The 22,428-nt window shown below is 43.8% G+C and overlaps 1 protein-coding gene across 1 annotated transcript in view; it reads right to left on the bottom strand.

Moving 5' to 3' along the window:
• si:dkeyp-120h9.1 (Y+L amino acid transporter 2-like) overlaps nt 1–20,274 on the bottom strand; it is an 80,730-nt gene extending 60,456 nt beyond the window's left edge. Inside the window, exons 1-2 of the mRNA XM_063069929.1 lie at nt 20,055–20,274; nt 12,445–12,963 (exon numbers count right to left, since the gene is read on the bottom strand). Coding sequence (XP_062925999.1) covers nt 12,445–12,889 — 445 coding nt within the window. The 5' untranslated portion in view covers nt 12,890–12,963; nt 20,055–20,274. The remainder of the gene's footprint in view (nt 1–12,444; nt 12,964–20,054) is intronic.
• Nucleotides 20,275–22,428: the final 2,154 nt, after the last annotated feature.

Here is a 22,428-nt window from a genome sequence, read left to right as displayed (position 1 = left end):
TGCAAACTTAAAGCACACGGTATTGGGGGTAAGGTATTGGTGTGGGTGGAGAATTGGTTAGCAGACAGGAAGCAAAGAGTGGGAATAAACGGGACCTTTTCAGAATGGCAGGCGGTGACTAGTGGGGTACCGCAAGGCTCAGTGCTGGGACCCCAGTTGTTTACAATATATATTAATGACTTGGATGAGGGAATTAAATGCAGCATCTCCAAGTTTGCGGATGACACGAAGCTGGGTGGCAGTGTTAGCAGTGAGGAGGATGCTAAGAGGATGCAGGGTGACTTGGATAGGTTGGGTGAGTGGGCAAACTCATGGCAGATGCAATTTAATGTGGATAAATGTGAAGTTATCCACTTTGGTGGCAAAAATAGGAAAACAGATTATTATCTGAATGGTGGCCGATTAGGAAAAGGGGAGGTGCAACGAGACCTGGGTGTCATTATACACCAGTCATTGAAAGTGGGCATGCAGGTACAGCAGGCGGTGAAAAAGGCGAACGGTATGCTGGCATTTATAGCGAGAGGATTCGAGTACAGGAGCAGGGAGGTACTACTGCAGTTGTACAAGGCCTTGGTGAGACCACACCTGGAGTATTGTGTGCAGTTTTGGTCCCCTAATCTGAGGAAAGACATCTTTGCCATAGAGGGAGTACAAAGAAGGTTCACCAGATTGATTCCTGGGATGGCAGGTCTTTCATATGAAGAAAGACTGGATGAACTGGGCTTGTACTCGTTGGAATTTAGAAGATTGAGGGGGGATCTGATTGAAACGTATAAGATCCTAAAGGGATTGGACAGGCTAGATGCAGGAAGATTGTTCCCGATGTTGGGGAGGTCTAGAACGAGGGGTCACAGTTTGAGGATAGAGGGGAAGCCTTTTAGGACCGAGGTTAGGAAAAACTTCTTCACACAGAGAGTGGTGAATCTGTGGAATTCTCTGCCACAGCAAACTGTTGAGGCCAGTTCATTAGCTATGTTTAAAAGGAAGTTAGATATGGCCCTTGTGGCTACAGGGGTCAGGGGGTATGGAGGGAAGGCTGGGTTCTGAGTTGGATGATCAGCCATGATCATAATAAATGGCGGTGCAGGCTCGAAGGGCCGAATGGCCTACTCCTGCACCTATTTTCTATGTTTCTATGTTTCTAAAAGTACAGCCCAGGAACAAGCCCTTCAACCCAGGTTGTGCCAAACTAATTAAACTAGCACTTAAAAGCTTAACTCAACTATTTCTTATGCCTACACAAGATCCATATCCTTCCATTCCCTGCATATTCATGTGCCCATCTTAGAGTCTCTTAAATGTCTGCATCTTATTTGCCTCCACTACGAGTCCTGCAAATCATTTCAGGCACCTGTCACTCCTTCTAATAAAGACCTTGCTCTATACACTTCTGTGAAGTTATGCTCTCAACTTAAATACCTGCTGTCTAGTGTAAGACATTCATACCTTGGGGAAAAGATACCGGCAGTCCACTCTATCTATACCTCTCATAACCTTCTATCATGACTCCCTTCAACCTCCATCACCCCAGAGAAAACAACCCCAGTTTGTCAAACCTCTCTTTATAGCACCTACCTTCTAAGCATCCTGGTAAACCTACTCTGCACCTTCTTCAAAGCCATCCCTCCTGCGATGGTATGACCAGAATAGAATGCAGAAGTTGAAATCATATGGCACAGACACGAGGAAATCTGCAGATGCTGGAAATTCAAGCAACACACACAAAACACTGGTGGAACGCAGCAGGCCAAGCAGCATCTATAAGAAGAGGTACAGTCTACGTTTCGGGCTGGGACCCTTCGTCAGGACTAACTGAAAGAAGAGATAGTAAGAGATTTGAAAGTGGGAGCGGGAGGGAGAGATCGGAAATGATAGGAGAAGACAGGAGGGGAGGGGTGGATCTAAGAGCTGGACAGGTGATTGGCAAAAAGGATACCAGACTGCAGAAGGGAGAGAATCATGGGATGGGAAGCCTGGGGAGAGAGACAGAAGGGGGGGGAGGGGAGCCCGGAGGGTGGAGAGCAGGCAAGGAGTTATAGTGAGAGGGGCAGAGGGAGAAAAGAGAGAAAAAAAAAGGGGGAAAAATAAAAAATATATTAAATATACTCAGAGAGTGGTAGCTGTGTGGAACGAGCTTCCAGCAGAAGTGGTTGAGGCAGGTTCCATGTTGTCGTTTAAAGTTAAATTGGATAGATATATGGACAGGAAAGGAATGGAGAATTATGGGCTGAGTGCAGGTCAGTGGGACTAGGTGAGAGTAAGAGTTTGGCACAGACTAGAAGGGCCAAGATGGCCTGTTTCCGTGCTGTAATTGTTATATGGTTATAAATAAATAAATAAGGGATGGTGTGTGAAAGGGAAGAGGGGCATTAACGGAAGTTAGAGAAGTCAATATTCATGCTATCAGGCTGGAGGCTACCAAACGGAATACAAGGTGTTGTTCCTCCAACCTGAGTGTGGCTTCACCTTTACAGTAGAGGAGGCTGTGGATAGACATATCAGAATGGGAATGGGACGTGGAATTAAAATGTGTGGCCACTGGGAGATCCTGCTTTCTCTGGCAGACAGAGCGTAGGTGCTCAGCGAAACGATCTCCCAGTCTGGGTCGGGTCTCGCCAATATTTAGAAGGCTGCATCGGGAGCACCGGACGCAGTATATCACCCCAGCCGACTCACAGGTGAAGTGTCACCTCACCTGGAAGGACTGTCTGGGGCCCTGAATGGTGGTAAGGGAGGAAGTGTAAGGGCATGTGTAGCACTTGTTCTGCCTACAAGGATAACTGCCAGGAGGGAGATCGGTGGGAAAGGATTGGGGGGGGGGGTGGAAAAGAGGGAAAGATGTGCTTAGAGGTGGGATCCCATTGGAGGTAGTGGAATTTACAAAGAATTATATGTTGGACCCGGAGGCTGGTGGGGTGGTAGGTTAGGACAAGGAGAACCCTATTCCTAGTGGGGTGGCGGGAGGATGGGGTGAGAGCAGATGTGTGTGAAATGGGAGAGATATGTTTGAGAGCAGAGTTGATGGTGGAAGAAGGGAAGCCTCTTTCTTAAAAAAAGGAAGACATCTCCTTCGTCCTGGAATGAAAAGCCTCATCCTGAGAGCAGATGCGGCAGAGACGGAAGAATTGCGAGAAGGGGATGGCATGCATGCATGCATTGGTTTATTTATCTATCTATCTATTTATTTATTTTTTTTACAAGTAACCGGGTGGGAAGAGGAATAGTCCAGGTAGCATACCCCTCCTCCCCTTTACACCCCATCCTTTATTTATTTAATGTATTTTTTATTCCCCTCTCTCTCTTTTTTCTCCCTCTGTCCCTCTCACTATAACTCCTTGCCTGCTCTCCACCCTCCGGGCTCCCCTCCCCCCCTTCTCTCTCTCTCCCCAGGCTTCCCGTCCCATGATCCTCTCCCTTCTCCAGCCTTGTATCCCTTTCGCCAATCAACTTTCCGGCGCTTAGATACTCCCTTCCCATCCTGTCTTCTCCTATCATTTCAGATCTCCTCCTCCCCCTCCTACTTTCAAATCTCTTACTATCGCTTCTTTCAGTTAGTTCTGACGAAGGGTCCCGGCCCAAAACGTCGACTGTACCTCTTCCTATAGATGCTGACTGGCCTGCTGCATTGAAATCATATGTCTTACAACTTAAAAATTCAGCGAAGAAGGAAGCAAAGAGAAGTTCTATGAAAATCACTCAAAATGCATTCAATGGAATTACTTGGATAGATTCCCTGTATGTTGAAAACTTCCGGATAGTGAAGATTTGTTTTCTTTCCCAACTCCCTCCCCACTTTCTTGAGTTCTGTACAGACACAGTGACTAATGGATTGCAACATACTAAAGTCTGCAACAGACTGAGTATCAGATAGGCATTTTATTTATATTTACTGCTGATGCAAGGCACTTAACTACATATTGCTCTGCAACAACACCAGTGCCAAGCTGTATGGATCCTAATGCCCTTTCCTTGGACAACATCAGTGGCGTGGAGAGGGGAGACTTGCAGCATGGACAACTGCCGGTCTTCCATACAACCTTGCCCAGGCCTGCGCCCTGGAAAACTTTCCAAGGCGCAAATCCATGGTCTCACGAGACTAACGGATGACTATTAATTATTATTAACTGCTGATGCACAAATTTGATCTGACCAGTTGCTCTAACGATCTGCTGACGGTTTAGTCGTGTCCATTTCCACATCAGTCAAGAAAATGATTCCTTCAGAGCTCTCAGAACACACACAGAATGCTGGAGGAACTCAGCAGGCCAGGCAGCATCTATGGAAAAGAGTACAGTTGACATTTTGGGCCGAGACCAAGAACCCAAAACATCGACTGTACTTTTTTTCCATAGATGCTGCCTGGCCTGCTGAGTTCCTCCAGCATCTGCAGATACCCTCGTTTGTCCCTTCAGAGTTCTCCCTGCATATTTAAACAAAAGTATCAGACTGTGGAGGGATTAGAGATTGAAGCACTAAAACCTGAACAATAATTAATCTGAATAAAATTTCTTGCCTTCTGCTTCTTCACAAGTTGAATCATGCCAATTATTTTCATTAGGCCTTAAGTGTAGCTGGCATGATTCATCCTGGAAATCATCAAGTCAGCCCATTAAAAAGCACGTGTATCACACTCACCATCAAAAGCATTTAAAATCAAAAACTGAACATGCTCCTGAAAATGACCTATCAATTAACCATAAATCCTGCACATTTAGAAAACATTCATTATGTTTGTCTTGCTCCACAGCTAGACAACTTCTTCACTGAGTGATTATATCACACAAATTTCTGCAAGATCTGACTTAACAACAGCTACAAACCCAGAATCATTTTAAAACAGGAGGCCATTTACTCAAGACAAAGCAAGCTCCTAGAACATCAATCCGAATAATCTCCCACCTTTTTCCCTGCAGTCCTGCAGGTCATTTCCCCTCAAGTAACTGTCCTATTCCCAAAACTTCTGACTGAATATGCTCTCCTCATCCTTAAAGACAGCAATGCCAGATTATAGTTATTCTTTATCAAATTACCTGCAAAATGATAACACTTATGGACCTCAACATTTGACTTGAAGTACTGTAGTTTAAACCATGGTGCACATTTTCTCAGAGTATAGGATTTAGAGCCCCAAACAGTGTTCAGTTTATTTCTTTGATTTTTAAATGTTTTGGCGAATGCACATTTTAATGAGTTTGCTTAACAATTTGTAGAATTAATCATATAATATTTGCCAATACAAAGTTAAATTCAAAATAGAAACGAATTCAAAAAGAGTAGGTGGAGCTAAGAAGACAATGGCCCCTGGGCGTCTCCTTTGCTTGCATCTTCAGAAACACCTCTATTTCTGTCCTTAAAATCTCTTTTTCCTTTCAGGGTTCTTGTGAAGACCCTGACCTGGAGTTACACGCTGACTTCGGTTCTTTGCAGGAATGGGGCCCGCTCTCGGGGTCTCACGACTGGCCGCTATTCGATATCCCAAGGACGCGGCCTAGAGGTCTAGCATGCCTTCAGGGTTCCGGGATTTTGTGGCTCTGGAGGCTGGCAGACTCAAGGGCAGTGCCCCCACAGGAAATCAGTGTGCCGTGGGAGACGGAAGATCAAAAGCAGCGAGCTGGCTGCTGGCTGTGTGCCCAGAGACCCCAATTCTTTGGGCACAGAGCTCAGAAAAAGCAACACAACAGACTTTTAACATTGTAAATTAGTGGGTTGTTTGTTATGTCTTCCCTCTCGCTGCAAAACGGGGACACCTCTTTTTCCCTTATTAGGGGGAAAGAGAGCCTGTGACATGTCAAAATACCGAACAAACGAGTAGTCTTTGGGGTACTGCAAGTCTGTGTCTTTATCGCTGATTTGCTGCATGCTTGAGTGTTCGGTGGGGGGCGCCGGTGCTTTTTTTTGCTGGTGGGGGAAGGGGGAAATCGTTGCTTTGCTGCAGCTTGTGTGTGGGAGGGAGCAGATAGGGGTCTTTGGGGTTCTAAAATTTAACTGTCATTCATTCTTTGCGGCACTCCTCTGTTTTCGTGGATGATTGTGAAGAAAACGAATTTCTGGATGTATATTGTATATTCTGGATGTATATTCTATACATTTCTCTAACATTAAATGTCAGAGAAATTTAATGAAACAGAATTCCTCAGAACTCTAGATAGTTTTCTGGAGAAGTTGAATGCAAGAGCGTCCTGTAGTTTCATAAGCTATCCAGAAGTGAAATTGGATGAACTAGCAAAACCATTTTTCATATTAATCTGACCAATGAGGTTATAATTGTATCACTTATATTCATCAGTACAACCATGAAAATCAATTTTGTGGGGAAAATATACCCCTCCTGATCACAGGGATCCATTATTTGACAGGGGTAAGACAAGGGAAACTGGGAAGATCCATTTATCATTCTTTTTCTTTTCCCTTCTCCTGAATATGAACTTCCTGCCAAATACAGTTCAGTCCAGTTGACATACATGTAAAACCCGATAGCTAGTGTTGACTAATTACTGAAGTACATTAGGCAATCCAGTGCGAGCTAACTTTCACACAGTGTGTCCACCAGGTTCAGGAATAGCTACCAACCTACAGCCGACGTTCTCGAAGCAAGTTGCACAACTCTAACCCTACCTCAGCAATGGAACACTACAGACCACCTCTTGCACCACCAAAGACTCGTCTCTGATGTCTTTTTCTCCCCTCTTCATTGTGTTCTACAGTTTATATTCCACATACCACCTGTACCCGTGATACTGCTGCATGCAAGTTATCTCCAATGTATCTGTACCTTACTGTACTTGTGCTCATGACAATAAACCCAACTCGACCTGAATACATGCAGAAGCTTTAACAAACAAGTCACCTCTTCCTGACCTGCGCACCCATACATTTCGTAGAAGCACCGGTAGAACTGAGAGTGCAAGCCTGAGATGGCATCAGCCAAACCACAATTTTCTATTTATTTTTTATAAAGTGTTTGCAATAATTATGCTTTACCATGCCTTGGGATCCTTTCTACATTACAAGCTGCTGATGACAGGTGCTAGAGTGAGTGAATGAAGGGACTGATTTGTTGACTCCACACGCTAGAATTTTGAACTGCAGCCCACACAGCTCAGTGACCCACTCTGACACTGACCTCTGGAGTTGTGTATGTGTGTTAGTCTGCCTGTTCCAGTGATCCAGTGTTTCCTCTGAGTTGCAAGTGGTAGGTAAACCAGGAACAGTTGATGGTCAAGGTGCTGAGAGAGGAAACTACAAGGAATTAAGTGGGAGAACAGAACTGATGGGAACCCAGAGTTCAAGTCATATCAGCTTACTAAATACATGCCACCATCAGCTACCCATTTCTATATTAACCCTATGTTAATACTATTATTACTCTGCCTTTATTCCCATTGATTTTCCCCAGATTCAATCAGTCATCCACACTCTAGGGCACAAATAGTCCACTAACCCGCACATCTACAAGATGCTGGAGGGAATCACTGCACACAGAGGAACCTCGTGGACTCACAAGGAGAATGAAATGAGCAAACTCCACAGACAGCAAATAGCACCAGAGCTCAGGAATGAACCCGAGTTGCTGGAAGCACTAACTGCTGCAACACCCGATCACTCTAATCCTCAAATAAATGTTTCGCCTCAGGGAAATGCACAGGACGGTGGAGGATGACCAACCAGCGGTCCATGGATTGGGTCTGCATCACTTCATCTGCTGCTGTCCAAGAGGAGTTTGGATATTTCCCCAGAGACTGCACAGATTTCTTCCACATCCCAAAGAAGTGCAAGCTGGTAGGTTATTTGGCTTCCGTACAGGTGACCAGTGTGTTATAGCTATTCCGGTCACAGTAATTCACCCTTCAGAATTCACAAATCACTATACAAAAAAAATAACAGAAGCTTATGACATCTGCCAGTGAGTAACACTGTAGGCACAGAGTAATCATTATACTTTATCCCCACTGCAAGCAATAGGCATGAGCCGACCATGTCCATTTTCCAAGCCTACCCAATTCAATTTGCCAATGTGAATACCATATCCCTAGAGTGAGTGATTCTGGCAGTCTAGCAAGTCTGCATGAAGAACTGAGGCTAAAGGGCTGCTGCAACCTTTGAAAGAAACTTTCCTTTGTTGGCAAACTGAAATTGCAAGTGGGGAAAAATATGTTAAAAGGCTGCAGGGGAATACAGCCAGGAGAGTGGGCAAGAACATAGCAGGTGGAAAATAAACTGGAAAATGCAAGGTCCTCCACTTTGTAAGTGAAACAGAAGAGAGAAGCAGGTTATCAGTTAAACGGTGAGAAATGACATCGATACTCAAGGAGCCCTGGGTATTTTTTCACACACATCAGAGGCCAACATGGAAGAAGAGTAACTGGGAAGTTAGCCTTTTTTAAAATGGTAGTCTACAACCCTACAACATGAACACTGAATACTCCAACTTCCTGTAAACTGCTCCTCTCCCTGTTCCCTCTCCTCCTGATCCACCCTTATCCTGGCCTTATCACTCGGTTTCTTTCCCCTGGTCCACCCATTCAATCTACCCATCACCCACACTTTCCCTCTCCTAACTATTCCCATGTGCCCTCACCAACTTCCTTACTAAATTCTATTCTCCATCTTCCTCCCTCAGACTCCTCCCATCAACTTCAGCAGCCCTTTGTTACCTCCATCACTACTACCACTCTCCCCTCCATCTGCTTGACACCCTCCACACCTGGATCCACCTATTGCTTGCCAGTTCCTGCTCCATCCCTTTCCTCGTGTTTTTATACTGGCTATCTCCCCTGGTTAGCAGTCCACATAAAAAGTCTCAACCTGTAACGTGGACTGCCCATTTCCCTCCACAAATACTGCTTGATCTACTGAGTTCCTACAGCATCTTGCTTGTTGCGGTTAGCGCAACCCGATTATAGCTTGGGCTGTTGGGAGTTCAGAGTTCAATTCTGACACCGTCTGTATGTTCGCACCATGACCACGTGGATTTCCTCCAAGTGCTACGGTTTCTTCCCACAGTTCAAAGGTGTTCTGGTTAGCAGGTTAATTGGTCTTTGTAAATTGTCCCATGATTGGGCTAGTGCAAAATAGAAGGGCCTGCTCTACACTGTATCTCAATAAGTAGATAACAAGAAGGCTTGACATTAGAGGTATATTAGATTTATTCCAATTTATAGGACATTGGCTAGGCAACAATCATATTGAAAGCAGTGTTAATCTCCTTACCTCAGAGAGACTGTGATTGCTATCGAGAGAGTGCAGTGAATTCACCAGACAGAATCAAGGGATGTTGGGCTTGATGTATGTGTAAAGATCGAATAGGCTGGGGCTGTATCCTCTAGAGTTGGCAGGAATGAGAGGATCTCACTGCTATGTTCAAAAGTGCTTGGCAGGCTAGATCTTACTGAGGACACTCACATTTTGGGAGTAGGATGAGGAAAAACACCTTCAACTCAAAGAGGGCAATGATCCTTTGCAATTCTCAACCTGAAGGCTGAAGAGGCTCGGTTCTTGCTTTCATTTACAACAGATGGAGAGATTTCTGGCTACCAAGGAAACCAAGGGATAAGGAGATAGTGCTGGAAAATGACAGAGCTACCTGGAATTAGAAGGAAGCTAAAGGAGTGAATGGCCTGCACCAGCTATTACTTACCCTCCAATCATTATTTTCTTCAAATTCTCCTCAACTCTTGAGATAGTAAAAATGTTTTTACAGTTCTGATTATCTACTACATTTAAAGGATAACCAGCACTAATAACACACAAAACATACAAGACTACAGGTAGTAATATCCACTATTCTAGGAAATTGATCTGACAACAGGCCATTGTCAGCCCCACATGGAATCTACCTGACCTGACAAGTTCTACTTTTAATTAAAATTCCTGCATCTGCAATTTGTTTTACTTTTGTGAAGCATCACTTTGGGTAACTATTAGGCCCATTATACCGATCAGGGACAAATGGCTTACATTCAAAGTTTTGGCCCTCACCCTCTATAAAATCCTTGAGAAAAGTTACCATATTTTATGATGTACTGTAAGCTCATAATTTCTATGAAACAATTTAGTGACATCCATAGTTATTTAATGAGCACGATCATTACTAAAAATATTGCCAGAAGTATTTGGGCTACACTGGGTAGACGCCTTTTTGACAAACAGTTACTATCATTTTAATAATTTTACTTTTATAACTAAGTGGGTGCAGGTTAAAGAGCCATGAGAATATTCATTAAAAACATTCGCTAAGGAGATGAAATGCTAACAGGGCAGTGTTGATGGCCATTCAGAGTAAGCTAATCCTCAGCTACAATCTCCCAGCTTTCAAGGCCATTTTCTTTCTGCTGCCCCCGCAACCAGTTATTATAATCGTTGAAGCAACACACATAAAAGTTGCTGGTGAATGCAGCAGGCCAGGCAGCATCTCTAGGAAGAGGTACAGTCGACGTTTCAGGCCGAGACCCTTCCTCAGGACTAACTGAAGGAAGAGTTAGTAAAAGATTTGAAAATGGGAGGGGGAGGGGGAGATCCAAAATGATAGGAGAAGACAGGAGGGGGAGGGATAGAGCCGAGAGCTGGACAGGTGATTGGCAAAGGGGATATGAGAGGATCATGGGACAGGAGGTCCGGGGAGAAAGACAAGGGGGGGGGGAACCCAGAGGATGGGCAAGGGGTATAGTCAGAGGGACAGAGGGAGAAAAAGGAGAGTGAGAGAAAGAATGTGTGTATAAAAATAAATAACGGATGGGGTACGAGGGGGAGGTGGGGCATTAGCAGAAGTTAGAGAAGTCGATGTTCATGCCATCAGGTTGGAGGCTACCCAGACGGAATATAAGGTGTTGTTCCTCCAACCTGAGTGTGGCTTCATCTTTACAGTAGAGGAGGCCCTGGATAGACATGTCAGAATGGGAATGGGAAGTGGAATTAAAATGTGTGGCCACTGGGAGATCCTGCTTTCTCTGGCGGATAGAGCGTAGGTGTTCAGCAAAGCGGTCTCCCAGTCTGTGTCGGGTCTTGCCAATACATAGAAGACCACATCGGGACCACTGGACGCAGTACATCACCCCAGCCGACTCACAGGTGAAGTGTCGCCTCACCTGGAAGGACTGTCTGGGGCCCTGAATGGTGGTAAGGGAGGAGGTGTAAGGGCATGTGTAGCACTTGTTCCGCTTACAAGGATAAGTGCCAGAAGGGAGATCAGTGGGGAGGGATGGGGGGGGAACGAATGGACAAGGGAGTCACGTAGGGAGCGATCCCTGCAGAAAGCAGGGGGGGGGGGCGGGGAGGGAAAGATGTGCTTAGTGGTGGGATCCCGTTGGAGGTGGCGGAAGTTACGGAGAATTATATGTTGGACCCGGAGGCTGGTGGGGTGGTAGGTGAGGACCAGGGGAACCCTATTCCTAGTAGGGTGGTGGGAGGATGGAGTGAGAGCAGATGTACGTGAAATGGGGGAGATGCGTTTGAGAGCAGAGTTGATAGTGGAGGAAGGGAAGCCCCTTTCTTTAAAAAAGGAGGACATCTCCCTCGTCCTGGAATGAAAAGCCTCATCCTGAGAGCAGATGCGGTGGAGACGGAGGAATTGCAAGGGGATGGCATTTTTGCCAGAGACAGGCTGAGAAGAGGAATAGTCCAGATAGCTGTGAGTCAGTAGGCTTATAGTAGACGTCAATGGATAAGCTGTCTCCAGAGACAGAGACAGAAAGATCTAGAAAGGGGAGGGAGGTGTCAGAAATGGACCAGGTAAACTTGAGGGCAGGGTGAAAGTTGGAGGCAAAGTTAATAAAGTCAATGAGCTCAGCATGCGTGCAGGAAGCACTGCCAATGCAGTCGTCAATGTAGCAAAGGAAAAGTGGGGGACAGATACCAGAATAGGCACGGTACATAGTTTGTTCCATAAAGCCAACAAAAAGGCAGGCATCGCTAGGACCCATATGGGTGCCCATAGCTACACCTTTAGTTTGGAGGAAGTGGGAGGAACCAAAGGAGAAATTATTAAGAGCAAGGATTAATTCCGCTAGACGGAGCAGAGTGGTGGTAGAGGGGAACTGATTAGGTCTGGAATCCAAAAAGAAGCGGAGAGCTTTGAGACCTTCCTTGTCTTTCTCCCCGGACCTCCTGTCCCATGATCCTCTCATATCCCCTTTTGCCTATCACCTGTCCAGCTCTTGGCTCCATCCCTCCCCCTCCTGTCTTCTCCTATCATTTTGGATCTCCCCCTCCCCCTCCCACTTTCAAATCCCTTACTCACTCTTCCTTCAGTTAGTCCTGACGAAGGGTCTCGGCCTGAAACGTCGACTACGCCTCTTCCTAGAGATGCTGCCTGGCCTGCTGCGTTCACCAGCAGCTTTGATGTGTGTTGCTTGAATTTCCAGCATCTGCAGAATTCCTGTTGTTTGCATTATAATCGTTGAGTTCAGTTTAACAACACTAATATTTAATTTAGTACTTCTCCCTCACCTATACAGAAGGCAGCCAACAATCGCACGGCAGAGTAAGGTGGCTCGCAGGAAGGAAAGAATGGCTCTATGAGGTAACTGGCAAAAGTGATAGCAATAACCGCTTGGCATGCTGGTTCAACAATCAGAAGAGAAGTCCAGAGACGCAGAAATGCCAGAAAACCTCCAAAGGACTCCAATATGTAGGAGTAGCTTGCCCCTGATTTCTTTATCGTTGTTCCAAGTTCTGCGTAGCACAGCGCTCCAATCACAGAGAAGATTCCTCCCACTGCCCAGATAATTAACGACAGACCGTATGAACCAGTGGATATCAAAACTCCTTTGGGAGAAACAAAAATGCCAGATCCAATCATATTTCCAACTATCAGGCAAACTCCATGTAGCAAAGAAATATCCTTCTTCAGTCTCACGGCTTCAGTACCGGTATTCTTTGAATCAACTTCCATGTTGTCACAATAATATGGATCTACTCACTCCCACAATATCAAAATATATTTCAGACGAAGGTACGTTTTGTAATCTGTATTGAAGGAAAAATATTACAAGGACAATATTAGATCAAGAAATATAAGGAGCATAACACCAAATATACAATTTTAAATTAAACAGTTTATTGAAAACCATGAAATTAGATTCTCAATTTCTTCTGGCCCAGTTTGACTACTTATACACCTGTCACTTTCTTCAATAATCTTTATGAATACAATTAAAGCACAAAGTTCAAAAAGCAGATCTGCAATCTCTTAACTCAAACTTTTATTACGAGCATCAAACAAACTGCCAGAGGAACTCCGCAAGTCAGGCAGCATCCGTGGAGGGAAATGGACAGTCGACATTTCGGGGTATGATCCATCTTCTGGACAGATGGAAATTACGGCAATCATATATAGGCCTCCAAATAGTAGCCAAAATGTGGGTTTGAGATTGCAAAGGGAGTTGGAAAGGGCATGTAATAAGGGGTTAATGTCACAATTGTAATGGGGAATTTCAATATGCAAGGGGATTAGGAAAATCAAGTTGGTGTAGAGAGGGAACTTGTTGAATGCTTAGAAGATGGCTTTTTAAGAGCAGTTTGTGCTCGAGCCTACTTGGAGAAAGACTATCTTAGATTGGATGTTGTGTAATAACCTAGATCTTATTAGGGAGCTTAACGTAAAGGAACTCTTAGCAGGCAGTGATGACAATATGACTGAATTCATATTACAATTGAGAGAGAGAAAAAACTCAAGTCAGATCAGTATCGCAATGGAATAAGGGGAATTACAGAGGCATGAAAGTGGAGCTTGCCCAGGTGGATTGGAGGGAGATACTAGTGGGGATACTAGCAGAACAGAGATGGCTGAAGTTTCTGGGAATTGTTCACAAGGCACAGGATAGCCATGTCCCGGGAATACAAGGTAGCAACAGTGTATGGGAAATTGGATGATTGGGAAGTTTTTAAAAATCCAACAAAAGGCAACTAAATCCAAACTAGACGATAATAAAAAGCAGCATACTAAAAGCTTTTTCAGTCATATAAAGAATAAAAGGGAGGTGAGAGCTGATGTTGGACCATTGGAAAATTATGTTGGTGAGGTAGTAATGGGGACAAAGAAACGACAGATGAACTTAATAAGTACTTTGCTTCAGTCTTTACTGTGGAACATACTAGCTGTATACCAGAGGTCCATGAGTGTCAGGGAGCAAGAGTGAGTGCCATTGGTATTATAAAGGAAAAAGTGCTAGGCAAACTGAAAGGTCTTAAGGTGGATCAGTCACCTGGGCCGGATGGACTACATCCCAGAGTCCTGAGAGAGGTTGCAGAAGAGATAACAGATGCATTAGTCATGATCTTTCAAGAATCACTTGATCCTGGCATGGTCCCAGAGGACTGGAAAATTGCAAATGTCACTCCACTCTTTAAGGAGGGAGGAAGGCCAAAGAAAGGAAATTATAGGCCAGTTAGTCTAACCTCAGTGGTTGGGAAAGTATTGGAGTCCATTATTAAGGATGAGGTTTCGGGATACTTGGAGACTAATGATAAAATATATCAAAGTCAGCATGGTTTCTGTAAAGGGAAGTCTTGTCTGACAAATCTGTTGGAATTCTTTCGAAGAAATAACAAGCAGGGTGGACAAAGGAGAGGTTGTGGATGTCATTTACTTAGATTTTCAGAAGGTATTTGATGAGGTGCCTCACATAAGGCTGCTTAACAAGATGGAAATGGATGGTGTTACAGTAAATATACTGGCATGGATAGAGGAATGGCTGAAAGGCAGGACGCAGCAAATGGGAGTAAAGGGGGCCTTTTCTGTTTAGCTGCTAGTAACTAGTGGTGTTCCTCAGAGTCAGTATTGGGACCACTACTTTTCACATTATTTGTCAATTATTTAGATAATAGAATTGATGGCTTTGTGGAAAAGTTTGTGGATGATACAAAGATAGCTGGAGCAGTGCTGAAGAATCAATGTGATTATAGCAGGACAGGGTAAATTGGAAGAATGGGCAAAAAAGTGGCTGATTAAATACAGAGTTGGGAAATGTATGATAATGCATTTTGGTAAAAGGAACAATAGTCCAGACTATTATTTAAGTGGGAGAAAATTCCAACATCAGAGGTGCAAAGGGACTTAGCAGTCCTCATGCAAGACTCCCAGAAGGTTAATTTACAGGTTGAGTCTGTGGTAAAGGCGGCAAATAAAATGTTAGCATTTATTTCAGGTGGAACAGAATATAAAAACAAGGAAATAATGCTGAAGCTTTATAAGAGACTAGTCAAGCCTCACTTAGAGTATTGTCAACAGTTTTGGGCCCCTTATCTCAGAAAGGATGTATATCATTGGAAAGCATCCATAGGAGGTTCAGGAGGATGATTCCGGGAATGAAGGGGTTAACATGTGAGGAGGGCTTGGCAGCTTTGGGCCTGTACTCACCGAAATTTAGAAGAATGTGTGGGGATCTCACTGAAACCTACTGAATGTTGAAAGAACTAGATAAGGTGATATGGAGAGAATATTTCCTCTGATAGGGGTATCCAGAACTAGAGGGCACAGCCTCAAAATTGAGGGGCAACCTTTTAGAACAGGTGAGGAAATTTTTTAGCCCAAGAATGGTGAATCTGCCACAGACTACGGTTGAGGCCAAGTCCGTGGGTATATTTATCGCAAAAGTTGATAGATTCCTGATTGGTCAGGGCATCAAGAGATATGGTGAGAGGGCACATGTATGGGGTTGATTGGGATCTAGGATCAGCCATGATAAGAGGCGGAGAGGACTCGATGGGCTGCTACAATCTTATGACCAAACAGTCAACTATCCATTTCTGAAGCATCTGTAGTCCCTCATGTCTTCCTAATTTTTGTTCAGTTGGTGCACGGGATGTAATGGCTCAGTGCAGTCAATGCACAATTACTTTTACACAACTGCACAATTAAATTACCCAGTGAAGACTCCAGACCCCTCCAGTAAAAAAACACACACACAACTAATGAGCCATGTATACACTTTGAATGAATGCTAAACAGCAGAGTTTTCATTTTAATGTACTGGTCAGAAAATACAGAAGCTACACAAACATTAATCTTCTAAAGGATTTGTCAAAAATCAAAAAGCAACAGTTTGAAGGTACTACTATTCGAAGCACAGACACTCATAAGCAGGCCTTTCACTTCAAGTCCAGTGCTTTCCCTTTCCCTGAACATCTTCTCAGCCCCCTCTCCTTTCTCAGTGACCATCTCAATCTTTCCTTCCTTCCCATCAATAACACCTGAAATTCTGCCCTCCGTGTCTTGGTTCCATTGCCATCCAGCAGATCAATGCTACTTAAAATTCATCGTCTATTTCTAATAATTCCCATGTGTTATTCTGAATCCCACCAAATCTCAAGAAAATTAAATGTGATTTGAAAAGCGAATTCTGAAGTTGAACAACACAAAATACTGATTATTAAAATAATAGACCTCTGGCTAGTTCTTTTGGTTGAGAGTCTGAAGCTAAAGTAAAATCATCCTTTACTGTGTTCATTAATGTATAGACATTAATAAAGAGATCCTGAAGAGCAAACATAGGAAGCTAGGTAAGAAGGTGAAAAGCAGGCCCTCAAGAGTAGGAATCTCTGGATTGCTGCTTGCACCACGGACCAGTGAGGGTAAGAATAGGACGATTTGGGAGGTGAATTGGTGCAGGGGGCAGGGTTTCAGATTTCTGGATCATTGGGATCTCTTCTGAGGAAGGTATGACCTGTACAAAAAGGACAGGTTACACCTGAACTCAAGGGGGGGGGGGGTCCAGCAGACTGGTGAGCAGGTTTGCTGAAGGCATTGGGAAGAGTTTAAACTATCTTATCCAGGTCATCTTTAATGCACATAAGCTGTGATTTGAGCTTGCTTAGGAGTTTGTGGATGATATTAATCTAGTATTTCAGGATCCTGGTGCTTCTTCCAAAAACCATGGAAATACAGAGGAGATAGGCAACCTGGGACTCAGGACGGCTGGCATTTACAGGATTCCCTGTGAATGCAGTGCAGGGTACATCAGCCAGACGGGATGCACAGTGGAAACTCGCATCAAGGACTAGAGGAGGTGTATCTGTTAGGGTTACCTGAAGAAATTGGCGGTAGCAGAACATTGCATTCGTAATGGCCATAGGATTGACTTCAACAGCACAAAACTACCGTTCCATGCCAATGATTTTAGGCACCACCTGGTGAAGGAAGCCATTGAAATAAAACTAGAGGAAAAGAATTTTCACAAAGATGAAGGTCTAACTCCAAGTAAGAACTGGAATTCAATTGTAATCAAAGTGGGACAGCGGAAACCTGATTGGTTAGTCCTCATCCAATCAGGAGGGCAGGACGTCAGAGGTATAAATACCACCAGACTAGAAATGCCCAGGCATATCCCTAATGAAGATGGCAGAGTTTGTCATCGAAACATTAGTTAAAAATCGCTATCTGTACCCAGCTGGAAGCCCAAGAAGAGTTTTTGTCATATACGCCGGGAAAGCACCAAATCCTTTTTCAACAACCTTGTACAACAATAGTAAGACCAAGGAATTGATTGTGAAGTCATGTGAACATGCACCATCCTCACTGAAGAGTCAGCAGTGGAAAGGATTAGCAACTTTTAAGTTCCTGGTTGTCAGCACCGCTGAAGATCGGTCCTGAACCTAACATGTTGATGCAATTATGAGGAGGGCATGAAACTCAGCCATCTCCAACATGGGAACTAACCTCCCCCCTCCCAACATGGGAACGAACATCACCCCCAAAATGGGAACTAACCTCCACCCCCCCAACATGGGAACTAACCTCCACCCCCCCCCAACATGGGAACTAACATCCACCCTCCAACAGGAGAACTAACCTCCACCCTTCCCAACATGGGAATGAACCTCACCCCTCCAAACATGGAAACTAACATCACCCCTCACAACAGGGAAACTAACATCACCCCTCACAACAGGGGAACTAACATCACCCCTCACAACAGGGGAACTAACCTCCATCCCCTCCAACATGGGAACTAAGCTCTTCCCCCCCCCCCACCCCAACATGAGAAAGTACAAAAGCCTGAAGACATACACACAATGTTTTAGGAACTTCCCCTCTGCCATGGTTTTTCTTCTGTTTTTACACTACTTATTTTATGCAGAAGTCAACGGCAAACTACTGCTGTAACTTCCTTCATACGCGGTTCCCCACTACGTCAGAGAGGCATGCAGGGAAGTAGTCCGCCAACCAGAGAAATTCCGAATGCGATGTACCTTTCCTTTCCTTATCATTTTATATACACTCAGTGGCTGCTTTATTTAGGTACACCTGCTCGTTAACTCAAATATCTAATCAGCCAACGTCATGTGGCAGCAATTCAATGCATAAAAGCATGCAGAAATGGTCAAGAGGTTCTGTTGTTGTCCCGACCAAATAACAAAATGGGGAATCAGGAAGAAATACGACTTAGTGACTGATTGTTGGTGCCAGATGGGATGGTTTGAGTATCTCAGTAGCTGCAGATCTCCTGAGATTTTTTACGCATTAACAGTCTCTGGTGTTTACAGGGAATGGTGCAATAAAAAGACAAAAAACATCCGAGTGGCAGTTCTGTGGGTGAAAACACTTCATTAATGTGAGAGATCAATGAAGTTCGGAGTTCAATGCTGACATTAACTGACAGAATCTTTACATCCTCCCCCAGTCCAAAGATGTACTGGTTATTAAGTAACTTGGTTAATGCAAATTCTCTTGCGATTAGGCTAGAGTTAAGCCGGGGTGCTGGGGCAGTGTGACTCGAAGGGCGGGGAAGGTCTATTCTGCATTGTACGACTAAATAAAATAAATAAATAGAGCAGCTCAGCAAGCAATTCTGATGTAATGCACCATAAAAAAATGAATTGTGAAATTCATGTTAATCTGAATTTTAAAAAAGGAGTTCCGGTTTTGTATAACTGGCTCATAAACAACTGTATTCAATTCTGAATGAGTTCAGTGAAAGATGCTTTGCCTTAACAAAAACTAAAAGTAACTTAAAAATTTAGCTGTTCAAATATCTTGCTGGGCAGGAGCCATTATGTTTGTGATCGCTACCATCTCACAATACTCATCATTTCTCTGATCCCGCCCTCTCGTGCACCCGGGTTTCTTGGCTCTGTTTTGCTGACCTATCATACAGCTTATCATAAAATAGACTGAGTTCATCTCCTGTTAAATCTGATAAGAGAAATTCCTGATAGTAATACAGTAAGACTGGATGTAAAGACTTTGGAGAAGGTCCAAAAGAGATGTCCCAATATGATTCCAGGTTTAAAGGAATATGTTTATGTACGTGGACTGGAGAAGCTGAGGGTGGTCTTGAGGCAGAGCTAGTAGCAATGAGATCCAGTGGAGGTGTCCAGAACCACAAAGATTAGATGGGACAAACAGATTGTTCTCCCTGGAAGGAGAGCGAAATAAAGACAAGGAACACAGATTGAAAGTAGTGGACTAGTATACGAAAGGAAAGAAAAACCTCCATTATCTATGGGGAGTTGGCGCGAGAGTGGGGCCAATCGGATAGACTTTTACATACAAACAATATTCGACGGGCCAAATGTCCTCCTCGGCGCTACTATATTTCAAATCTAGCTGATACGCTATGCAGTATATCGCAAAATATAAAACGATACAACTAACATTTTAACACAAGTATCTCCAGGAAGTACAATTCCATCAACGTACTGGTTTGATAATATCATAAAATCACTAGAAAAAAACTGCAAGAAAGGATGACCAAATGGAAATAAGAGCGGAAGCGACCTACTCAAATAAGGTTAATGATCTTTTGGACAAGCCTGCGGGGTAAATTTACACAATGCTTGAAAAAGGAAGCTAGGCTACTGAATATCGCCTTAAATACCTCTAGTAAGTTGGTAAATGTTCTTTCTCGACAGCCGGTCGGAATGGAGGACGGCTCGGGCTTCTTCCCACTGAGAAAAAGCCTCTCGCTTCCTCGATCGTGCACGGCACTCCCGAGATAGACCGAGACGCCGCTTTTCGACACGAAAACGTTTACACGTCGCTAATACCAGCGATGGTAAAAGATGTCAGTCTCCGCACCGAATATGTAAGTTAGAATGAAAGGCCAAAAAGTACGTACAATTAGGCAGCCGGCAGAGAAGTGATGGGCAAATTTCCAAAGAGCAGCAGCCCGGCCACGCAAGAACCCATCTACTCAAGTCCGAGTTGAGAGCATTGTGACCACGCGGCACTCCGGCTCCGGAGCAAAGTCACGGCAGAAGTGTCCGAGTCCTTTGTACAGTCGCCTTTCTACACGTGCAGTTATGCTAATTAAAATAAATAAATTTTATGACGCTATTCCGGGCGGGAAAGGGTAGTAAGGAGACATAATGAATTATACAAGGTATATTTCATCACACACACACACACACAGTCTGTGTAGCGGGGCCAGCGCAGGCCCGGATCTGCGAAGATAATCCACGCCGTGTTAGATCGGAAGCTCAGACTCCATCCCAGACTTTTCCGAGACATGACATAGCCACCACACAAAGCCCAAGCCGCGCCGAGCAGAGAAGGGAAGGGAAATTCGAACATACCGAAACACTCGAGCGTCGAAGGCGGGTTTCCTTTCTGCAGTGGTTATACCAGCACCGTTTCTTTTTACCTGCTTTATAGGACACAGGCGCTTTCTTCACACATCCTTTAAAATCCGCTAAATTTCGCATAAAGGGGCTAAGCAGGACAGGCAGCGTGCGCCACGTCTTAAAGGAACAGGCACCACACACTTAACAGTCCATAGAAAGCTACAACCAGCATCTGCTCTCCTGTTGCTGTTAATTTCTAAATGCTGTATCAACTATGCTATTTTCAACGCACTAATGAATATTGAGAAATTCTATGTGTTTGGTAGGAAAATTTAAAGTTTTATTTTAGATTTCTAACAACTGCTGTGCAGAGCCAAATTAAGCTAGTGCAGGGCCTGTAGCATATGTTATAAAGGGGCCCTAAATTTAAAAAATGCACATTTGAAACATAAATTATTTACTTGCATAGTAAAGTAATTCAATATTTTCATTTGCTAAACAGCCAGATAAATACAACAGATGTCTGACACTTAAGTAATAGTATTACTGTACTTACATGTAGGTATCAATTTCAAATGTCAAAAGTAACAAAACCACGATTTAAAAGTTTCATTTTCTAGATTTAGCATGAGCAAATTTCTTGATGATACTGGAACTGTCTATTTCACGCAGTAGTTCATGTTCAATGCTCATTAGAGTGAGATTGTTCAATCTGTTTCGACCCATGGTGCTCCTTAGTTCATTGTTAATCCTTATCAGTTTTGAAAATCAGCGTTCTCCGCTGCAGTTGGTAACCATGAGTGACAAATAGATGTACAAGGCATTTTCTACATTTGGAAAATATGACTCCAAAGAATTGTCAGTTATCAAATTATTGGAATAGTAGTTAAATTATTGGAAGGAGTACTAAGAGATAGGATCTACAAGTATTTGGATAGACAGGGACTTATTAGGGAGAGTCAACATGGCTTTGTGCGTGGTAGGTCATGTTTAACAAATCTATTAGAGTTTTTCGAAGAAGTTACCAGGAAAGTGGATGTAGGGAAGGCAGTGAATGTTGTCTATATGGACTCCAGTAAGGCCTTTGACAAGGTCCCGCATGGGAGGTTAGTTAGGAAGATTCAGTCACTAGGTATACATGGAGAGGTAGTAAATTGGATTAAACATTGGCTCAACGGGAGAAACCAGAAAGTGGTAGTGGAGGATTGCTTCTCTAAGTGGAGGCCTGTGACTAGTGGTGTGCCACAGGTATTAGTGCTGGGTCCATTGATATTTGTCATCTATATCAATGATCTGGATGATAATGTGGTAATTGGATCAGCAAACTTGCTGATGATACAAAGATTGGAGGAGTAGTGGACAGTGAGGAAGGTTTTCAAAGCTTGCAGAGGGATTTGGACCAGCTGGAAAGACGGGCTGAAAAATGGCAGGTGGAGTTTAATACAGACAAGTGTGAGGTATCGCACTTTGGAAGGAAAAACCAACGTAGAACATACAAGGTAAATGGTAGGGCACTGAGGAGTGCAGTAGAACAGAGGGATCTGGGAATACAGATACAAAATTTCCCAAAAGTGGTGTCACAGGTAGATAGAGTCATAAAGAGAGCTTTTGGTACATGGGCCTTTATAAATCAAAGTATTGAGTATAGGAGTTGGAATGTTATGGTGAGGTTGTATAAGACATTGATGAGGTCGAATTTGGAGTATTGTGTGCAGTTTTGGTCACCTAATTACAAGAAGGATATTAATAAGGTTGAAAGAGTGCAGAGAAGGTTTACAAGGATGTTGCCAGGACTTGAGAAACTGAGTTACAGAGGAAGGTTGAATAGGTTAGGACTTTATTCCCTGGAGCGTAGAAGAATGAGGAGAGATTTGATAGAAGTATATAAAATTATGATGGGTTATTGATAGAGTGAGTGCAAGTAGGCTT

Source organism: Mobula hypostoma, chromosome 17 (genome assembly GCF_963921235.1).
Source record: "Mobula hypostoma chromosome 17, sMobHyp1.1, whole genome shotgun sequence".
Lineage (NCBI taxonomy): Eukaryota > Metazoa > Chordata > Chondrichthyes > Myliobatiformes > Myliobatidae > Mobula > Mobula hypostoma.
Note: the sequence above shows the minus strand (reverse complement) of the source record. Positions and strands in the feature narration are given on the sequence as shown.